The sequence below is a fragment of the Melanotaenia boesemani genome, chromosome 11 (assembly GCF_017639745.1).
Source record: "Melanotaenia boesemani isolate fMelBoe1 chromosome 11, fMelBoe1.pri, whole genome shotgun sequence".
Lineage (NCBI taxonomy): Eukaryota > Metazoa > Chordata > Actinopteri > Atheriniformes > Melanotaeniidae > Melanotaenia > Melanotaenia boesemani.
This window is the reverse complement of record NC_055692.1, coordinates 22,096,007-22,111,593: the sequence shown is the minus strand read 5'-3', so window position 1 is coordinate 22,111,593 and position 15,587 is coordinate 22,096,007. Positions and strand designations below refer to the sequence as shown.

At 39.8% G+C, this 15,587-nt stretch overlaps 1 protein-coding gene across 1 annotated transcript in view; it reads left to right on the top strand.

The window, feature by feature from the left end:
* The window catches only part of fam172a (family with sequence similarity 172 member A), a 160,498-nt gene that overhangs the window by 99,604 nt on the left and 45,307 nt on the right, over nucleotides 1–15,587 (top strand). The window contains exon 9 of the mRNA XM_041999438.1: nucleotides 8,389–8,505. Coding sequence (XP_041855372.1) covers nucleotides 8,389–8,505 — 117 coding nt within the window. The remainder of the gene's footprint in view (nucleotides 1–8,388; nucleotides 8,506–15,587) is intronic.

The window sequence follows — 15,587 nt, the reverse complement described above, 5'->3', positions numbered from 1 at the left end:
AAAAATGATACAATTGTTCAAATTTAACTCTGCTATAACCTTCTCATAAGAAATTTTAGAAGTGAGCGAAAATTCCACATTTGCCTGCTGAAATTTTCCACTCTGTAACCCAATTTAGAAATGTTGGTGTAGATGCCAACTATGGGCTCAGTTAGTACAAGGAATCAGTGCTGGCCCATGAGGCTGTGTCCGTCTGTGTGTCTTAGAAATGGACAGCAGTACCCGATGGATATTTAACACATTAGTTTTGGCAGAGCTGAGAGTGGTGTGAAAACACACTGATTTCCTAAGTGGCAATCATATCAGCCTCACCATCAGAGAGGCAGCAGAGAGCAAACATCTGTGTGTATGTGTGTAGGTGGGTGTGTGTGTGTGTTTGCGCATGACTTATTTTCATTAAGAATAATTTTTTTATTAATATTATTATTATTATTATGTTTTATTTGCCCTGACTTTATTTAGTATTAGTATTAGTTTCTCATTCTTTTTACTACTTTTTTCTAGCTCTTCATATGTGTACCTCTGTCTGACAGTGGTAAGATGTCTCCTACCTGCCAGGGTTGAGAGAGTCCTTGGACTTTCTTGATGTCAGTATCACCCTGAGTTACAACACAGAGGCCTCAGCCTCCTCCTCCACCCGCCCTCGTTAGGACCGTTCCTTCAATCCCTCCCTCCGTCAATCCCATTCTCCCTCAGCCTATCCATCCTCATATCCAGCTGAGAATCACCCAACCGAAACTATGTTAAAACAGGGTCATCCCCCAGTGTACACTTAAAGGCTGTCCCTTTAACCTGCTCTGAAATACTTATGGCTATTATTATAGCTTATAAATCATTAAGAATGTTTAATTATACGAAAATTTCATGGTGGAAATGTGCAAGTTGACACATGGGAAGGGGAATTTAATGGGCCAGCAAGTCCCAGCACCGTGAGGGAAAATATTGAGGTTAGGTTTCTATTTTACAGCATTGCCGGAGGGTGAGGAGACAGGGAGAAAGACAAAAAGACGCACTTTCTGAGCAAGAGAGAAATGGCATGCAAAGATGCAGAGGCCCGAAACTGTTTCCAATGCAAAACAGTCACTTTTAAACTTAACTTTGTAGGCCAAAGCTGTTAAAATTGACAGTAATTAAGGAATGATGAAGACAGTTGCCCACTAAATATTTAGCTAAACTGTATTCTAATTAACTTTGACTTTCATTTGTAGCAGTCTACCTTTTTTAAGGAACAATATCTAATTAAACCACAAGGTTAATGCCATTGCTGTAGTGAAAGAATTGACAAACGCTGTCAGTGTTTCAAAACATTACAAATTCTGGTATGATTTTGTATCTTAAAGTTAAACTCTAAGCATCAATTACCAGTTTTCATAGTGACTGTGTACTTTGATCAAACCATTGGAATTTATACCTTACCTTGGTGCAAATGTCAATGAGAAGGTAATTAAACTGCTGTAGTGACTGTGATCTGATGCTTTATGTTTGAGAAGCAGCTTGGCTTATCGGGACTGAACCATTTGAACGTAATGTCACTGCAATCAAAGAGATTTCAGTCAAGTGGTAACCTGCTGCAACTTAAGTATCCAGGGACTCGTGATTTTTTTGGAATTGGACATCACTTGCAGACAGTAAAATCACTGGCAATGTGGCATCTTTTTAAAGAGAAAATAATTTTTTTTAAATAAATGCTCAGTAACACATGTATAAACCAAACCCATACTCACTTATTACTTTTTCAACACTTAATTAAACTAATTCAGTCTTTTTCTTTATATTAATGAAGCAGCAGTCTCTTTCACTGACATTGTGCATTTCTTTACACACAACATCATCCGTTTCTTATTTCCTACTTTCATCCCTCACTCCCTCTCTCACTGTTCTGGTTTCCCTTCCCGTCTTCCTCTTGTTTTCCATGCGGGCACAAGCAGGGCGCAGCGCCCGCGGCCGGCAGGTTTCCTGGCACACCGCTCCTCATCCTCTGCCTTTTGTTTCCACCACTGGACAACTATTCTCCACCTCTGCTGTGTCAGTAAATATTTATTGGCCTTCCTTTTCCTCACTGCCCCCACTGATGTTGGTGTGTATCTTTGTTAGTATGAATGTGTGCAGTTTGCATGTTTATACACACATTGAGTCCTCTTTAACATGTACACAAACATACACCACCTCCAGTCACCCAGTGTCCAGTGCTGTCACTCACACAAATTAGCAATTTGCTCCCCTCACCCATCATCTTCTCTTCATCATGCATTTGGCAAACAGCCATGAGAGGGAAGAGGAAAAAGAGGAGGAAGTTATTGCAGTTTTCTCTTGCTCTCTCCCTCCACCTCTACACCCTTGCCTCAACTAAAGTTCATGCACTGGAGACTCAGAGAGGAAAAAACCCTGCGAGTAAATGCACATGACCTCAGTGAGCAAAACCTCTGTACACTCCCTACACACTAAAGGTTGCACATACACAAACATACTCCCTCTTGCTCCCTCGAGGCCCGTGGCCTCGTGCTAGAGAGGGCTTCCTTCCTGCGGTTAAGACAAAGGAAGCTAGGGACCGACAGGGGACCTGGGGCCGCTGCTTCAAAGCCACAGGAAGCGCTGGTATTGTCTCTTCCTGTGGAGGGTGTTGGAGCGTGGGGGGCCAGCTGCCTGTGTTTTCACAGCCAGGGATGAACAGATAGGAGTGTGTTTTGTGTACATCACAGATGGGATACTTTAAGTACTCAAACACACTGCATTGCAACTTGTATCTATCCTTTTTTTGACCTGAGATCAATTACAAGCAAAATGAAGTCATCTGTGGTGAGAAAAATAAAACATAACAGGCACACACAGGCTACTCATCACCCCTGAGATGAATCTACTGGTGATTAGAAGTCAGATCCAGTGGAAGACCGTCAACCTAACAAAACATTGGTTGATTTGTCATTAATTTACAATAAAAGTGCATGAACAAATCACCACGAGAGCATCAGTCAGCCGTTATGCTTGTTTTCCTTACTTAGTCCTTGCAACTGTCTCAGCAGTGTCCACACATGCTTTCAGTGCGTGCATGTTTGTTTGTGTTTGTGCCCTCTTCCAATGTTGTTGTGTAGGGATTTATGGGGGTGTACGTGTTAGTGTGTCATGTGTTTTCAAACCTTCTGGTGTGCACCCACATGCATGTTTGTTTGTTTTTCTGTGTTCGCCCTGGCTTCTCTGACGCTCTCCTCTTACTCTCTGGCAGCAACAGGACAGTTAATCAATCAAATATTTAAGCAGTGCTTCAGTGCTCAGTGGGTAGTCCTAGATTATCTGTGGCTGTTGGCAGTGCACGATGCAGCCACATTATAAGCCTTGTCCCTGACTGGCATCGTCATGGGGTGCTTCTTTTTCGTGCACACACACACTATCTCCTCCTTCCCACCGGCCTCCACTCAGTCTTTGCTCACTCTCACTAACACATTTTTGCCTTTTTTTTTTTAAATGTTCGCTCATTTTCTGTCATTCTCTCTCTATCCATGTTTTTCTCTCTTGTTTGCTGCTCTCTATTTACACTTGCTCTCTATGTATAATTGTGGCTTTTCACATTGACAGTGAGTAAGGCCCCTTAAAGAGCTCTCATCTTTCTGTCTTTGCCTGTTTTCTTTTTTCTCTTGCACTGCATTCTTTCTAGGGATGAGTATGTCTGTCTCCCCGCAGGGAACTCCATTGTGGATTACCATTCAGTTTTTTGCCCAATTATCTAGTGGCTTTTGCTGCCTTTGACACATAATTATCAAAGGCCTAAATAATTGTCTTTATTATTGCCGGTGTTTAGATGTAGCATCAGTGAAGCAGTTGTGAGCAAGGGAGCGTCACAGGGAGAGGAGAGAAATGAAGTATTTATCTCGACCAGAGATTAGCTTAGCATGCTGTTAAATGATGTCTCCCCGCTTATTTCAACTCCTCATCCAGATAAATAAACATGATTAATATGTCCTTTTTTCCTCCTTCATACACACACACACACACACACACACTGCATATCACAATCTACGTCTACAGCAATAAAAATAAGAATATGCACAACAAAAAGTCTAGCAATTAGCTGGCTTTGTTGAGGGAAGCAGCTTAAGATGCTAAACACTGTACTTTGCTGAGGGCAGTGTAAGAAGACCAGTGCATGAAACAGAGGTTAGAGAAAAGTCTGTGTGTATCTTTCTGGATGTGTTCGTGGGCCTCCAAATGTGCAGTGTTTAGCTGTTTCAAAGAGCATGTGAAAATCTGGGTTTAGTTTAATTGTGCCCACTGAATTGTGCCAGAATATATGATGTTTGTTTGTCTATTAGACCACCCTTTTCCTAAACACTGTATATATATATATATATATATATATATATATATATGTATTGTGCTGATGCACCCCTGTTCATCACTAAATCTCCTATATTTAACAATGCGAGATACTGTGACTTGTAGGCCTCTCCAGGTTTTTTATCTAACCATAAAACGACTAGGTGCTGACCTTACTGACCTTACTCAGTTTTCTTTTGCCCAGTAGATGACTGGAGTAAGACTTCAGGCTGCGGTCATTTTCTAACCTCAGCCTGGAGTCTTTGCTTCTCACTATTTAAGGTGAGTTTTGCATGACTCCAGTCCTGCCTGTAGGAGCCTGTTGCTAACTGTTCTTGCCGTGCACTTCTTCACCCCAGTCTCAGTTTGCCACTGTGCATGATGGTCACTTGATGTCAGTGTCTGGTTCTTAAGTGATGAGTTTGCAGTCATCCCTTTCAGTTCAAAGTTGTATTTGCCCTCTGCCAGACTGTAGTTTTCTTGTCCTGGAAAAGCAGATGCACTTGTGTAGGATTAAAACTTTTGGAAATAATAGTCAGAGATGTTCATTTAAGCATAAATAGCAGTAGTGTCTTATTTTTTCTGGACATGTATAAACTGTATATAAAATCCTTGTGTGCTCTAAAACAATGTGTTAGAGCACACAAGCCATCTTCAGAATGGTCTAAAAAGAAATGGTTTATTTGGAGGTGAGGAAGGGAAAGAAGGAGTAAGATCAGGGAGGCTTTCAGAGATCATTCAGATGTGTGTGTGGTGGGGGTGAATTCAATTCTGCATCATCAGGTTTGACTGCTTTGTTGACATGCTTCAGAGGAATTTAAATTTGATGTGTAGTTGCGGTCAAAATAAATCAAATCTGTGAAAAGGGTGTGTCCTCAAAACTGACACAGTCACAGGAGTGGTTTAATTCCTTTACATCTTCTTATAAACACTAAATTAAAGTGCCAAAATGTCCTTTGTAGTTTTACTGAGTGCGACTTGGAAGCCTGTTATGGTGCCAAAGAAAAATGATTGATTGGCAATAGGTATTCCATCAAGATACTCCCAGGAGTGTGGATGTTTCTTTTCAAGCCCAGGACCAGTTCACATTCAAATGAATGTGAATGGAATGCATCATTCCTATAAAATCCTAAACTTCTTATGTTTTAGGAACAGAATAAAAGTCCACTTGTTTCAGGGATGCAGTTCTGACGTTGACCTTGTGGTCTGATTCTGCTGTGAAGTGGACAAAGGAAAAAAGTGTTTCCTCTTGGGAATTAAAAAAAGTGTCTATGATTTTTCTTTGTTGTGCACATCTGACTTTCTCTCATCTGTATTACTTTACCTTTTCTTTTTTTTCCTTCATGCACTACTTTGAGCTTCTTTTTATGTTCTGTCTTTCTACTATTCTTTCAGGTTTACACACACTAGTTCCACATGCCCAACACCCACTTACCCACCTGAGTAATACTCAGCATATCCAGCTGCTCTAGCAATAAAGGAAAAGCCAGGAGAAAGGCAGCAAATGTCTCAACATCTGTGTTGGTTTTAGTTCAACAAGTATTTCCACATTTCTCCTCCTTTTTCCCCCTGTCCAATACAGGACTGATCACAACAGCTGGCTTCATTCCTTGTTAAAGCTGATGTCTGCAGTTACATTGGGAATTAGCACATTTAACATTCTGGACATACAATACATGGCTTACACAAACATACTTCATAACATGATGAGTCACATGATAAAACAGCTGAGATTTATATCCAGTTTGGAACATGTGGCTTCATGGCTCAAAATGTTTGTAAGTTATGCTGTATGTTGGATTATGCATTCAACATGGAGCTAACCACAGTTGTCATTGTGGCTTGTAAAACATTGGACCCAATGGGTGTCAAAATTACTGTGGTTTAGGGCCACACTACAAGAAACCTTCTCTCCCTGAGTCATTTGGGAACCTGCAATAACAGCTAACTAACTAAACAGACTTTATTTGGTGAGAGTAGCAGATTCATGTGATTTATTTATATAGTTTTCTTTTATTTGAAACTAATAAAAGGCCATTTATATGATGCATCATTGTATTGCATCCTCTAGCTGTCGGATTGACCTGTAGTCCCTTTTTATATTTAGTGTTTTCAAAAATCAGTCTGTCTTTAATGATAAAAAAAGTTCATCAAAAGGTTTATTATCAATGGCAGAGTGACCTAACTCTCTACTAAACATATTTCAAATATGAGTCTGTTACCATTGAAGTCCACAAAACACAATCAGTGGCAACTTGGCTAGCTATACTCTCTTAGTTCTATACCTTAACTTTGGCCGTAGAGTGCAGATATTGTTTTTGTGAAGTAACTTTGTGATAGGTGGCATGTAAAAATAATTGAAATAAAAACAGACTTAAGAAACTGTCATTTAAGGCAGATTGGCATTACATTTTGATGTGTTTACTTGAGCACCTGTAACCAAACTATTAGAAACTATTACGACAAATTGTAGCATCTGCTGTACTTTGACTGTTGTGAAGTATACAGTTTTCCATCAAAACAAATAAGAATAAATGCTTTAAGGTTCAGACAATAGCAACAGTCAAAGACCCATCTATACTCTTGGAAACCAGACCTGGATGATGTTTTTCATTAGATTCAAGTCATATGTTGAGTGTTTTTCATGGGCAGTCACTCCACTGTCTGCTGTTCTCAGGCCACTGTTAGAAGGCCCTTTACTCAGTGATGGGCCCATTTGCCCAGCACAATAAAACAAGACCTTGACTGACACCTCCAGTTTTAAAAGCTTGAGTTTGTTACTCTCATGGGCCCAGTTCTGCCGGAGGAAAGCTTTTCAACCAAGCACAGCTGAAGAAGGAGTACAGTGAGGAGCTTGTGTCTACTGTATGTGATTGTGTGAGTTTGTGTGAATGAGTGAATGTGTCTGTGCATACATGTGTAGCCTGTCATTTTCTTTTCTGTCTCCACAGTTTTATCTTTATCCTTTCATTTGTAACTCCCTGCTCAGTCTGCTATATTCTTCACCATGGTAAAGATGCTCCAGTGAAAGCCTTATCAGCAGGATGATGTATGAGTCTTTAGTACCTTAATAGAATCCATTTATCTCTATACACTCCATCTTTAATTTGGCTGGGCATGAGAGGATGTATTCAAATTTCCAGCTAGTGCTGGTCTGTTTGATAGCTCCAGCTTTAGCCAGACAGATCCATACTATAGCCCCACATTTATAAACTAATATTTAGTCTGTTTTTACAGTCAAGCATCATATAATATTTGACATTCCAAACTCTTACTCATATGCACCAAGTCCAAAATGCCAACAGAAGTCCAGGAGTCCTGTGTTATTGTTTTCACTCCTCCACATGACACTGAAGATGAAGCTTGAAAATAATCATTCACCATCCTCTTATATAATAAGGCTGTTCTGCAGCAATACATCGATTTCCTTTCCATCAGTCTTTTTCCCAGCTTACTAAACAAATACATCAAGTGATTTTAACCTATTGTTACAAGTCCTGTTCGCCCCCCCAAAGTGAAACAGCTTGCTCCCAAGGCCTGGCTATAGTACTCCTTAGGGTCGGACCAGCGATGTGGGAAGTCTATTGTAGTGTAGTAACAAGTCCTTTGTGTGACATTTTCCTTAGCGTTGACATTCAGAGGGGAATAGGAAGATGGGCTTACAAACGCCACATTCTTTGTGACATGTGAAGGGAAAGGGTATTAAGAATAGGAACTAAGGTATTTGAATGTGCACAGGGAAGGACATTTGTACAGAACGTGACAAGGACACACTATTGCTCTTTCGTATTTCACTTTATAACCTTATACTATACACCAAGTTGAATCTGTATTCTCCAGTTACAAAGCTGTCCTCTGGGCGTTGACATCCCAGGACTGGGAGTACCTTTTTTCTTCAGGCAAATATCTGCTTACTGAGCAATAAGTCAAAATAAATAAATCCATATCCATCTTTTCCAAAATGTATTAATTATTTTCCTAAAGAGATTTTGTTTCTTACATAGTAAAGTCTTAGTATTAGTCATATGTATTAGTCAGTGAACTATGACTAATACAAGTTTCATTTCCTATATCTGGCAGATGAATCAAAGGGAAACACAGGTGAGGAACAGAGTGTGTGCTGTAGCACTCAGTGACTCTGCTCACAACATCTGGCTACAGGAGACCAGCAAAGGAACACAGGATTGGATGCAGCAGGTAAAATACGCACACATCAGCTCAAAAACACAAAGCAAATAAACATGCAGCACAGTGGTCCATCCATGAACTCCTATCTCATCATGCAAATTAAGTTCTTTTCTCCTTTCTCCCTACACAACCCTGCTGACCTATGTGGGACACATGTCTTACAACTAGCCTTAGAAGTTGTGGATGATTTTTTTTTGTGTGTGTGTGTTTGTTGTCCCACTTTTTCTCTCTGTGTTTTTAAATAATCAGCCACTTTTTCTTCTGAGTGCATGTCAAATAACTTGGACAGTTAACCCTGCTAGTCAGTGTGTATGCAGCGTTGCGGGAATTTTGATCAGATGTGTTTATATGGTAAGTGTGTGAGACAGAATGCACATGCTCATGTGCATTTGTGTTAGCTTCATTTTAGAATTTGCCCTTTCTGGTGTGACCTCTTTGCCATATGCATCACCTGAGCTCACTCAGTATGCACATACAGATGAGGACCAACCAAGACCAACGCTGCTGGAAAGCAAGAGATGCAAATGTCATGTGCTCTCTCTCTCTCTCTCTCTCTCTCTCTCTCTCTCTCTCTCTCTCTCTCTCTCTCTCTCTCTCTCTCTCACACACACACACACACACACACACACACACACACACACACACACACACACACACACACACACACACACACACACCATACCTGTATCTGTATTACATTCTTTTATATCCATGGCCTTTGTGTGTCTATGTGTCTGTTTGTGTGTGTGCTCAAGTGCATTACTTGTCTGTAAATATATATGTATGTAGACTATTGGGGATTCAAGGTTGTGCTGCCCTGTACTCCATGTTTGGTTTTTCTTATTTTGAGCCATCTAAGGGACATGAGGGACACAGCATAATTGGAATGTGAAGTAAGTTTCTATTTATGATGATTACCCAGAACAATAAATCAGACATAACCTTCAGTGTCCAGTCAGACAAAATGGACAAGCATGGATTCACACTCTCTCATGTTCATTAACCCACTGTCCTTTTTGGCTGGATGAAGAGAGAAGCCTGCCTAATTAAGAGGAAACAGTGTTGACCTTTGCTTTGCTATGCTTTACAGAATAGTCATGTTTCCATTTGTTTTTTGTGCAGTTGAAAGTATTACATAAAACATAACCAAAAAGAAAATCTTTTTTTTTCTTTTTGTATATGCTTGATATTCCAGCAAATGATGAAAGATGGAAAGAAACTTTCCAACTAAGTTTCTATTCTAGCAAATGTATAACCCACGTTTCTGCTGCATGCTATTATGAAAGAACAATCATTGTGACCAGTTGAAAAGTATCCTTTTCCTTTGAGATTTTGATCTGATTAATTGTCTTGACCTCTTCTAGTTCATTCATAACAAACCTCAGCTACTACTTTTAAATTATACTAAGGAGACATTTTTATATATTTTATCAAAAAGCACTGTGTGGGATTTGACAATATTCAGCATTTTTTTATCATCTTCTCAAAAACTATTGTCTCATTTTATTCAAGGTAGCATTTTTTTTTTTTTTTTTTGTACTTTCCAACTCTGCTAATTCGGAGTCACAGGTTACAATGGAAGAACATACATAAATCTATAAGTTTTTGTTTTGTATGTTTTATATTTACGTCAAAAGATCTCTTTCTGATTTACTCAGAATGCTAATCGCATGGCTCTGGATTGATTTAGGGGGTTCTATTGTAGGTTCTGTTCCTGTATTTGTAGATGCGATCATTAAAAGCCAGTCTACATGTGCATGTTGGTGACTTGTAAAACATATACACACCAGCACAGAGAATGTATATATCAGCAACTGGATCTTAAATGTAAATAACCTCTTTCATTGCACACCAAGGTAAGGGCAGAATCACACACACAGGGAGTGCATCCCTGATTCTGCAGTACATCTAAGAGAAGCATTACGCCCTGGGTGGTGTACAGAAATGGGTGCTCATAAGAGTAAGTGCATGTGAGGTCAGGGAACCCCAGCCAGGCATTGGTCTGTTCTCATTGGATGGAGATAATTCCCTCCTCTTAGGGTTGAAGAGGTCACTGGATGGTGGGATGGAGGGATCAGAAGAGCAGAAAAGAGAAGATGGGATTTAGAGATCAGTGCCTGCTGAGCCAGGTTACAAAGACCAGATGGGTCAGACAAGGGACATCTGATGTCACAACAAGGACATAATATAGAGTAAAGTTTAAACAAAAGAAAATGAGCAGTGCAAAAGCAGAAACATAAAGGCTAATCTATTAACTGAGTCTGAAAAATACAAAATGAATATTGTGTGAGAAACGTTCCGTTATTTAAATCCAACTGACTGCCACTGAAAAAACACAGGGTAGAGCTCTGGAAAAGGAAAAACAGAAAGACAGGTACAATATAAATGGGGTGAATACAGATGGAAGAGAAGGCATAAAGACGTATGTGGAGATAGATGAGTAGCACAGTGAGGGGAAGTGAGTGTGAGAGAGAATCCGAATTATGGTGTACAGCTGGCAACCTGTCACAGTCTCCAAGGTGTCTCCTGTCACTGTGCTGGCCTGCTGTCACACTCTAGTGGCCTGCCCAGAACACACACACACACACACACACACACACACACACCTTACATACACAGAGTATCACTGTGGTCATGAATAAAGCATCCTAATCCATAGAGATTATACTGCAACTGGAGGAGGTGAGAGAGAGACAGTCTCAGTGACAGTGAGCAAGAATTGATCCTCAGGACTTCTTTCTGAGAAGTTAGGTTGCAAACTGTCATGTGTGCTATATTTTAGCTGACTTTTGTATACTTATTGCAGTGTTTTTCAGTCCTGTGCACTTTGAGAAGTTAAAATATGGACATACAATTTTACAATTGAATGTAATGAGCTGCACATGATTGCAGAGATAAACAGTATGCACTTCTGTTTGATCTTTGCAGTAATATGTCTATAACAGCTTCCTGAAAGCAGTATAGTAAATTAGTTATTTAATTATTTAGCCACTCTTATCCAAATATTTTATACTCAGTTATGATTTCATGATAACTGTGTGTTATTGAGGTTGGGCCAAGCTTGAGGTCATAGTGTTTTTAACTTAATTGTAGGGTTTGTGCAGAAGAAAGAATGCAGTCATAGCTTATGGTGGCTCCTTTTGATTAGACTGCCATTAGTTGAGTGCAGTGGTTTATGTCAACAGAATGTGTGCATGTGTTTTTGTTGGTAATGTAAAAGAAGCAGCATGACCTCACCTCTAAATTACATTACTCAACAGGTGGTGAATCTCACTCACATATGTACATATATACAATGTAGATAAGGGGAAAAAAACTTTTCAATACAAGCCGAGTGTTTGACTTGATTCTTACCTTCCATATCCTATCTCAGTCCTGTTAGCCTTTTGGTTAGCTTTATTACTTAGCCTGTAGCCTTTACAATGATCATCAATCTTTTTTACATTTTTTTTCTTGGTGATATTGCTGAAATAAAAACACATTTTGGTAGATATAATGCACTGTGCCTTGCAGCTGTGTTTTGCAGAATATGTACTTGTACGTATGTATGTGCACACAGCTGATCGAGCTACACAAAAAGAAACGTGCAGAGCAACAGAGTTGTGGGGAAAGTCAGATCTATTTACATGTTTGTTTCTCTGCCGTCCTTTAGTTCAATGGCACCATTGATCAGTGGATGAGCTGCTTGAAGTGATGATGCTTTGCATCAGTGGGAGCCGATGTGATGTGCCATCCTTTTGTCATGTCGCCCTGCTCTAATCCCAGCCAGCAGGCCTTGCCTTTATGTGACTGCTGTTATGCCTGTGGTCTCCCACAGCTCTGGGGCTTTGTGCTGTGTGTGTGCATTTATGCAAGGGTTTGTGTGCACATGTGTGTTGTTGCCTTGACAAATCTATTCAAACCAGCCTCCCTGCCTCCATTGGTGGTGATGGTGGAGTTGTAGTGGAGGGAGGAGAGCCCTTTGAAAGACTCCCTTCCTTTCCCTCTCTCCAGCCGCCTTCAGCCCACTGCTCCACAGCCCAGCTGACATCTTCCTCCAGACAGACTGAATGAATTAAAGGAGATACAATGAGACACTTGATGTAGCAGTCAAGGAGCCCCACTGCTTCTATGCTGCTCTGCACAGCTCTGCCCTCAAGCCCAGGCTCAGAGGATATCACATCTAGGGCAAAGCAAAGGATCTAAAAATAAGCAATATGCCACTGTTTACTAAGATGACTTCTCATTTTTCCCCAACAGTAAACCCCCAAGCTGCCCCCCCTCCATCTCTCTTCTGATCTTTCTTCAACCTATATGGCACCTCTATGACTCTACTTTTCTATATCCTCTCACAAATGATTGCATGTTTGGTTTACAGGGCTGATGGATCAACACATTTAGGAACAGAGTGAATGAGACCTTTCTGCCATTTTTATCATTTGAGAGGCAGAATCAGCTTGCACTTTAGTCCCTTTTCATTTCTTCTGATTGGATTGGAATGGTTTACAAATGAGTTGAACTTCATTTTCATAACAGCTGTTTTTGTATACATTTCCCAGCTGAATTTGGTCTGTGTACTTGATGATATTTGTCAGGGATTTGCATACATGTGACAGATGTTTCATCATGATTATTTTTTAATAATCACATTTTTACCTAAGCTTACACTAAATGCATCATTTTAGAGCAGTAGTGTGTAGTACATGTCAAGCAGACAGAAAATACGATTTGACATTCAGTCACACTCATTCAGTTTGGACACACCGACTTACTACAAGGGGGTGTGCTCAAACCTTTGATCAATGCCGTGACTGCAGGTACAACTCAGTATGTTTAGTATCTATCTGTACTTCGTCATCTATATATATAAAATACTATTATTTATATTTGGGATTACACTAAAAGGGTATCCTTGAAAAAAAAGTCCTTATGTAAAAGAAAGAATTCTCAGATTTTGTTTACATCTTTGTAATGTGTATACATTTGTGCCACAAAGTCGTAACACCCCTTCTTGAGGCCCGCTTCATCCACCTCAGAATGGTCATGTTAAAAAGTTATTTCTGTTAAAATGACTAGGTCTGACTGTCATTTTAACTATTAAAATGACAGTAAATTTGCTATTGGGCTAAGCAATTCTTCTGTTAACTTCCAGTTCAGGTCAGTTTAAACTTTTATAGAGTTAACATCACATTATTGTAAAGTATTCTTTGATACCATAGATCATTTAAAAGTTAAATTAATAATAACAGGCTACCTCAGCCCAAGGCAGTCAAATAATCCCAAACCATAACATTTTCACTATCATGCTTGACATGAAAATGGGTTTGGTCTAAGCTGAACATGCCTGCTGTAAAACATATCTGATTCATCTGTCCAGAGTATAGTATTTAAAAAAGCCTGCATGTTCACTGGAAAACTGTAATATTGCTCAGCAAAGGCTTGTTCCTCACACGCCCATGATGCAGCTGAAGTTTGTAAAAAGTCTTTATAATTGTGGATACATGCATTTGGACACAAAACGCAAAAAGATGGCCTGCAGTGGCAGACATAAAATTTTTTATATTCTTTGAGACTTAATGTTGCATAGCACTCTTGGATGACAGTTTATTGTTTTGACATATTTTATTTTTGTCCGTGCTTATAATAGATACAGAAGTATTATTTATTTTTATTTAATTCATATATCTTTAAGTTCTTTGCCAAACATTTTTTATTTATTTATTTTTTTAAATAACCTTCAAAATCTCTTGAAAATTTGGTTTCAAACCAAAGAGAATACCAGTTCCTAGAGGTTAGAGGTTTGACACTGGCTCCACTTCCCACTTTCTAAGAGCATTTTAATACCTGATATTTGGAACCTATTATAGTCGTTTTAATATTATTTATCCATTTTTCTTAACATCACTGTTTTTGTGTTTTTTGAGGTCCTAGTGGAAAAAGTTTTACTGGATTTGTCCTACCAGTAAGCCTTCTTTCAGGACCATGAGTTTGAGTGTTGCTGAAACCAAGAATTCAAACGAATTTGAGTCTGAAGGGTTCACAGCACTACACGTCTTTGTGGCAGACCTCTTCCAAAATGCAGTCATTTACACACACACACACACACACACACACACACACACACACACACACACACACACACACACACACACACACACACACACACACAGCCTACCAGCTCACAAGCACACACAACATAGTAATGGCTGTCAGGGGGCCATGGTGAAAGTAAACAAGGGCAGATAAGCAGTGAATCAGAAGGACGCCAGCTGCACATTCTAATCTCTTTACATTTTCTCTTTCTTCTATTGAACTTTTATCTTATCTAGGGAACGTCTTCTCTAAGCGTTCCTTCTTAGCCTCCCTGTCTCTCCCTTCTCCCTTGTTTTTGTCCGAATCTTACAAGCCACGGCATACCAATCCACATTGCACAGTCAAAAGGGCAAACACACTTTGATGTGTTGTCATCTGCTGACCCAGAGAATGAAAACTCAAAGGCATGAAAAAAGTAAGTTTTCTCTTCTAAGAAATTGATACACTTCATTAAGGGCACATCAGGTTTAAACCTTACTTGTCCAAAGTGCTTCTCTGTGCAATCCTAGGTAGAAATAGGGAGCGCCACACAGACAGAAGGATGAAGACAGCGAAAAACAGATGAAGAGGTCTTCTTCCATTTTCTGACAGTGGTGTTGTCAACCACAAGGGGTTTGAGAGGACTAGGGGTGTTTGCAGGGGGTTATGGGTCAGCAAGCTGGGCAGACACCCTCCCCCCCAGGGCACCCACTGATCAACCATAGTAGAAGGCCTCAGCTCTCCACCACAAACAAACGCCAAGCTGTCTGAGCAACATGTCACAGAGCTTTTAATTGCTTGTTCCTGTCTCTATCTCCTCTTCCCCCACCATACTCATCCCTACTCTTTTTTGTGTACTGTCTTTCCCCTTGTCCTCCATACCCATCCCCCATTCATCTTGCTTTCCTATTTTTACTTTGTTCTTTTTTTATTTCTGCATACTAGAGTTGACTTCTTTTTTTATTTAATATTTCCTTCTCTCTTTCAGCTTCTTTTTGTTAATTATTTGGGTATATATTGGTGACCGCTTATTAATATCC